Source organism: Bidens hawaiensis, unplaced genomic scaffold (assembly GCF_021521415.1).
Source record: "Bidens hawaiensis isolate Kalapana, Puna unplaced genomic scaffold, B.hawaiensis_p1.1 tig00020425_1, whole genome shotgun sequence".
Classification (NCBI taxonomy): domain Eukaryota; kingdom Viridiplantae; phylum Streptophyta; class Magnoliopsida; order Asterales; family Asteraceae; genus Bidens; species Bidens hawaiensis.
This window is the reverse complement of record NW_027493114.1, coordinates 51,870-58,666: the sequence shown is the minus strand read 5'-3', so window position 1 is coordinate 58,666 and position 6,797 is coordinate 51,870. Positions and strand designations below refer to the sequence as shown.

The window sequence follows — 6,797 nt, the reverse complement described above, 5'->3', positions numbered from 1 at the left end:
TCTTGTTTGTGCCAAAATGTTGTGCACGAGCTAGATGTTTTACTATAGTGAACATTCATTTGGCGAGTTCACCTTAAGATTGGTAATAGGCCGGATCACTAATGGTGGCGTGAGTGTCTTTATTTTGTTTTTTCATGTAAAGTTTTAAGTATTTATATAGTATCTTTAAAAAAGTTAATAAATATTTACAAGCCGATAACTAACAGCCCTACTAGTTTGTAGATTGGGCATGAGAATCGGTAACAGCATATTTATTAATTATTAATTATAATTTGTAACATAATATAAATAATTAATCTCCGTTAGTCACGTGAAGTCATCAACATCTTCTTCTTCTTCTTCTTCTGCTTCTGCTTCTGCTTCTGCTTCTGCTTCATATATAATCCCCCAAAATCCTGTTTGTTTTAACAAAGCCGAACGCTTCCTCTTAACATAGTGAGGATAGCTTCTGTATGTCAGTAGATTGTACTTACTACGGTGGATTTAGTGAGCTTGCTAACCCTCTGCAATGGCCTCAGCTTCGCAAAAGACGTCGCATTCCACCGATGATTCACTCTCCGTCCACCGTCATTCCGACTGGAATGATCACAACACCTCCTCAGTTTCAGTTGTTTCGTTGATCAATCCAACCACTGCTGATCCTAACGCCAGTGCCTCCTCCACTAAAGGTATTTTGTATTTAATTGTTTGCGTATTCGTATATACTCTTCTGTTAATGTCTGCGTATTTAGGGCTTGCTTTTGATTTATCGTAACGTATATTTATTCACAATTACGGATACAGAACTTTTAAATTATTTAAAAACTTTATCAAAATTATATCAATGTTTTTTTTACATAAATTTTACAAGGTGTAAACCTGTTATTTATATATGTAATCAAAAATTTATTATAAAATTATGATAAAACTACACTCAAATAATGTTAATAACTAGAAAAAAATTTAAAAAAAAATGTTTGGTTGTTAAGAGTTCTTAAAGTTCTTAACTTTTTTTTGATTTATCTACTTTTATGTGTATGTGTATTTTTTTCTACATATTTAGGGCTTCGTTTTGATTAATCTTAACTTATACGTATATTTTTTACAATTATACGGAATGACGGATACATCTACATATATGTATATATACAGGTATACTGCAGTACATACAGATTTAGATATTGATTTTGATTTATCTACTAGTATGTGCATATTTTCGATTGATTTACACAATAGCATGTGAGGTTTTGATTTCTGCTGGTGGAAAATGTGTTGTAATCTGTTTTTCATTGTTGATTGGTCACCTTAATTTTGTCTTATATAATTTGTCTTCTCTGGATGGTTAAGAATTGCTTCGGTCGATTATTTGTAGAAAGAATTAAATTCAATGTGTAGGTTTGAGGTTTATGAATCGGCTGTTTGTGTAAAAGATGCTTTATTAGTTACTGAATGGTATAAATTTTAATTACACCTGGCATACTACATTGTTATGTAACTATGTTAGGTTTTGAGCAAAAGCTTTCCTTTAATTTTCATGATCATTTGTAGTTGACAACTTTGTGCTCTGTTCTTGTAGGAATCCAAATTCTCACTAAGGTGCAAACTAGCCATCCTTTGGATCCTTTATCTGCTGCTGAAATCAAAGTGGCTGTGGCTACTGTAAGGGCAGCTGGAGCAACCCCTGAGGTATTCATTGGATCATATTATCAAATTTAAATTTTTTTATAATTTTTGTGATTGAAATACTCATTGTGACATCTTTTCAGGTAAGAGATGGTATGCGATTTGTGGAAGTGGTTCTGTCAGAACCCGATAAAAATGTTGTTGCACTTGCAGATGCATACTTTTTTCCACCTTTTCAACCTTCTTTATTACCAAGAACCAAAGGTGGAGCTGTTATACCTACTAAGCTTCCTCCAAGAAGAGCTAGACTTGTTGTTTACAATAAAAAGTCAAATGAGACCAGCATATGGATTGTTGAACTGTCAGAGGTTCATGCAACAACTCGTGGTGGACATCATAGAGGAAAAGTCGTTTCATCAAAAACTATTCGTGATGTTCAACCTCCAATGGTAAGCCTATTATTCGTGCATCTCATGTTATTTTATTGACCCTTGGTGTAAATGAACTGAACGAACACGAACGTGGAGTGTTCATGTTCGTTTCTTTACTTTAACCGAACAAACGGCACTAACAAAAACGAATATGGTTTTCTTGGTCGTGTTTTTTCGTTAAGATAATGAATGTGTTCGTGTTCGTTCATGTTTATTCCTTAAGAGTATAAAAGAATGGACATGACTGAACATAAATGAACAGGCATAAACTAATGTAACTGATCGACAACCAATTACGAAATAACAATCATAAACGATCGTAAACAACTTTAAACTAATGAACATAACCAAATCAATATAAATGAACAAACATAAATGAAGAAATGTAAACGAACGTTCACGAACACAAATGAACGAACAAAAGTCGTGTTCATGTTTGTTCGCTTAACTAAATGTACAAATAGTGTAGTTAGCGTTTGTTCGCTTACTAATTAAATGAACATAAACAAACTTCTTGCCAAACGGTTCACAAAACAGTTCACTGAATGCTCAGTTCGTTTACGGGCCTAGCCCCTTGCTTTGATTCAGTTTTTTCGTTCTCAAAATAGATTTTTGGTGTTCACATTCTTATACATTATAGGATGCTGTGGAATATGCTGAGTGTGAAGCAGTTGTGAAAGATTACCCTCCATTTCAAGAAGCTATGAAGAAGAGGGGCATTGAAGATATGGATCTAGTGATGGTTGATGCTTGGTTAGTTAAAAACCTAATTTTCAGTTTTTCACAAGTGAAATTATATTAACTTATGTATATCTTACCATAAACTTATCACATGCTGTATATTCTTGAAATATCATTCAGGTGTGTTGGTTATCATAGTGAAGCTGATGCTCCGAGTCGCAGATTAGCAAAACCACTTATATTTTGTAGGACTGAAAGTGATAGTCCAATGGAAAACGGTTATGCACGACCTGTTGAAGGCATTTATATTCTAGTTGACATGCAAAATATGGTAATACTTGAATTTGAAGACCGCAAACTTGTTCCTCTACCACCTGCGGACCCGTTGAGAAACTACACCCCTGGTCATACTCGAGGTGGTGTTGACCGAAGTGATGTAAAGCCATTACAAATTCTTCAGCCCGATGGACCAAGCTTTCGTGTTAATGGACGATATGTTGAGTGGCAAAAGGTAGTTAACTTTCAGTTAAATGATATTAGTTGTAGGTGGGAATCATGACCCATTCTTCAACGATTGGGTTGATTTGAGGAAAAATAAGATGTATATGGGTTGGGTAATCTCAAATCAGTCAACAGGTCAATTTGGGTCTACTTAAAATAGTCAATGGTCAAAACGAGTAACTCTTAACTATTATAAAACTTGTTAACTTAAAAGGATCCAAATGGGTTAGCACCACCTATGACCATTGTTTGTCTTCACCTATTCGTTGTTGCCGACACCACTGCCACCGCCACCACCACCCCGTTGCTACAGCTGGCGCCACCAGTTTTGACCCGAACCAAACTGATGCTTTTCTAAAGCATATCGTTTTGACCCTAACCAAATTGTTGCTGATTTTAAAACGACCCGTTTTGACCCTAAAAAATTTGATGTTTCTTTTAAATGACCTGTTTTGACCCAAATTCATTTTGCTCATAACCCATATTTCTATTCTAGTAAACTTAATAGGTTAAACATGAGTTTTAAATTTTTTTATTATTTCTTATAACAGTGGAACTTTCGTATTGGGTTCACTCCAAGGGAGGGTTTAGTTATCCATTCTATTGCATATGTTGATGGTAGCCGAGGTCGAAGACCCATAGCTCACAGATTGAGCTTCGTTGAGATGGTTGTGCCGTATGGTGATCCAAACGATCCTCATTATAGAAAGAATGCATTTGATGCAGGCGAAGATGGCCTTGGGAAAAACGCTCATTCTCTTAAAAAGGTCCATCAGTGTTTAAAATTTTAGTAAACTTATAATGCGGTTGGTCAATCTGAGGCATATAATGAACATTGGTCTTTTCAGGGATGTGATTGTTTGGGTTACATCAAGTACTTTGATGCACATTTTACAAACTTCACTGGAGGCGTTGAAACGATTGAAAATTGTGTGTGTATGCATGAGGAGGATCATGGAATCCTTTGGAAGCACCAAGATTGGAGAACTGGTTTAGCTGAAGTTAGAAGATCCCGACGACTCACAGTGTCGTTTATATGTACTGTGGCTAACTATGAATATGGTTTCTATTGGCACTTTTACCAGGTTAGTTAATTGTGTACATAATATTGTACTCAACATTTAACTTTTTCTTATCAAACACATTCAAATAATGCATAGCCGTAATTTAGTTTTTAATTATTGAACTGAGTTAATAATACTTAAATCTTTTTTTGTTTAAATGAAACTTTTCATATTATATTAACTTTTTCTTAATGGAGCCATGATGGAAGCCACTTTTCTTCATGGCATCAAGTCATCGATAATTATATTTTGGTTTTTCATTATCAGCAATCTTTGGCCCAGAGGGAGAGTGGGGCCAGCCAAGCTGTGTGATAACCTAGTTGACCACTAGATTTAACAGAGAAGCTCAAGGGTAGTTTGGTCATTTTATATAGATTTAACAGAATAGTTCACAGAAGTTAGTGTTAATACGCAAGCTTGTTACAAAATTAAAACCACAAACCCCTTACATGCAACCTTTTAAAGTTAGTACCCAAACCTGTTACTTTGCTCAATCCAAAGGGACCATCGATGTGATTAGCTCTAATTTTCACACACACATATTTATATTTATATTTATTACAATTTACAGTGTTTATACTGATATAATATTAATCTGATGTTTTAAATGAAGCAATTAAGGAAGGTATTACAAATACACTTTTGGCTGAAATCAACCCATTTGACTTATTTTCTTATTTGCTATTCTTTTTTAATTTGTTCCTTTTACCCTTGTGAGAAAAGAAAATATCACCCCAGTTGATTATTAATTTGTAATTCTGCCACCTCTTTTGATTATTTTTGGCTGTTTGACACCATGCATTTTCTGGTCTTGTTTTACTGTTTTTTGATAATTAATTTTTTTTTTACCTTTTTATGTTCATTTTTGTAATGTATTGCAGGATGGAAAGATTGAAGCTGAAGTTAAACTTACAGGAATTCTCAGCTTAGGAGCACTGCAACCTGGGGAAGTTAGAAAATATGGTACAACTATTGCCCCGGGATTATATGCACCGGTTCATCAACATTTTTTTGTTGCTCGTATGGACATGGCAGTTGATTGCAAGCCTGGAGAAGCATACAACCAGGTAGTTGAAGTTAATGTCAAAGTTGAAGAATCTGGTGAAAATAACGTCCACAATAACGCGTTCTACACCGAGGAAACATTGCTGAAAACCGAATCACAAGCAATGCGCGATTGCAATCAGTTATCCGCTCGTCATTGGATAGTAAGTGTGTTAACTCTTACTTGTCAACTTAATTTGACACAAAATTATTCTTTTTATTATTTAATAATGTTTTATCTTTGTACTTTAGATTAGGAACACAAGGACCGTGAACAGAACCGGGCAGCTTACAGGATATAAGCTCGTACCTGGTTCAAACTGCTTGCCTCTGGCTGGTTCAGAGGCTAAGTTTCTAAGAAGGGCTGAATTTTTAAAGCATAATCTTTGGGTAACACCTTATGCACTTGATGAGAATTTTCCTGGTGGTGAATTTCCTAACCAAAATCCACGTGTCGGTGAAGGACTCGCCTCATGGGTTAAACAAAACCGTTCTCTTGAAGAAACCGATATTGTGCTATGGTCAGTAAACTTATTTTGTTAAGTTTCATTTAAATTAGCCTATATATGGACTAAATGATGGATATTGCAGGTATATATTCGGGATCACTCATGTTCCTAGGTTAGAAGATTGGCCCGTTATGCCGGTTGAGCATATTGGTTTTATGCTTCAGGTAATTTAAATTTGCATAAGTATGGATTTTATGTGTTGAGTTTGTTAAGAGAGTGAAGAAAATTGATTTAATGGTTTTTTTATAATCTCTAGTAAGATTTGTAGATGAGCATGAAACCAAAAAAACTGAACTGATGTTTGGTTTTATGTTTTCGTAAAAACTGAACTTTTTGTTCGGTTTTGGTTTTGCATGTAATAAAAACAGAACCGAACCGAACCAAATGCACATATTTTCATAAGTGGCAATGACAAATTATATGTTTTAATTTACTAATCGTAGTTAAAACTCTATGTGGATGCAGCCGCATGGGTTCTTTAACTGCTCACCAGCAGTTGATGTTCCTCCTGGAGCATGTGAGTCGGATGTGAAAGACACGGAGCCTAAAGATACCGTTGCTTCAAAGTCTGTTACAAATGGTTTGATTGCCAAGCTTTAATTGATGTGTTCACCAACAAACAGACTTTTACTGTCCTTGTTCTTTTACCATGTGGTTAAAATTTGTTTGGGTTTGAACACTGGACTTTGTTTGTGTTATGACCGCGTGTTGGGTTCTGGTAGTCTTTTGGTCTTATTATCTCATATAGTAACTAGGTAAATTATTCACTCATTCAAACTTGATCGAATTATTTCTTTATATTTTATGTTTGAAATTTCTCATTATTCTTATACTTTTGTGAACAATAATGTATTGGCCGTTCAAAAAATATAAAATAAAAGCTGTATTACCTTTTTTAGCAAAACCACAGAAGCCAATAACAGATGAGTGTCTGAAACCGAGCTTAAAACTGTGGTTTATTTGGC

General features: G+C 34.8%; 1 protein-coding gene across 1 annotated transcript; it reads left to right on the top strand.

Moving 5' to 3' along the window:
• Positions 1–436: 436 nt before the first annotated feature.
• On the top strand, positions 437–6,595 carry LOC143560687 (amine oxidase [copper-containing] zeta, peroxisomal-like). The gene is made up of 11 exons (XM_077048934.1): positions 437–668; positions 1,556–1,665; positions 1,746–2,051; positions 2,674–2,786; positions 2,895–3,225; positions 3,767–3,982; positions 4,064–4,300; positions 5,161–5,487; positions 5,576–5,844; positions 5,915–5,996; positions 6,298–6,595. Exons 1-11 carry the CDS (start codon positions 509–511, stop codon positions 6,430–6,432), a joined length of 2,286 nt encoding a protein of 761 aa, XP_076905049.1. The 5' UTR covers positions 437–508; the 3' UTR covers positions 6,433–6,595.
• The last annotated feature ends 202 nt before the right edge of the window (positions 6,596–6,797 follow it).

Bases quoted from the DNA above. Each gene is read 5' to 3' on its own strand.
- LOC143560687 (XM_077048934.1), top strand. From the start codon at position 509: ATGGCCTCAGCTTCGCAAAAGACGTCGCATTCCACCGATGATTCACTC. The intron at 2,787-2,894 runs GTTAGTTAAAAA...AATATCATTCAG, and splicing joins CTAGTGATGGTTGATGCTTG to GTGTGTTGGTTATCATAGTG. The intron at 3,983-4,063 runs GTCCATCAGTGT...TGGTCTTTTCAG, and splicing joins ACGCTCATTCTCTTAAAAAG to GGATGTGATTGTTTGGGTTA.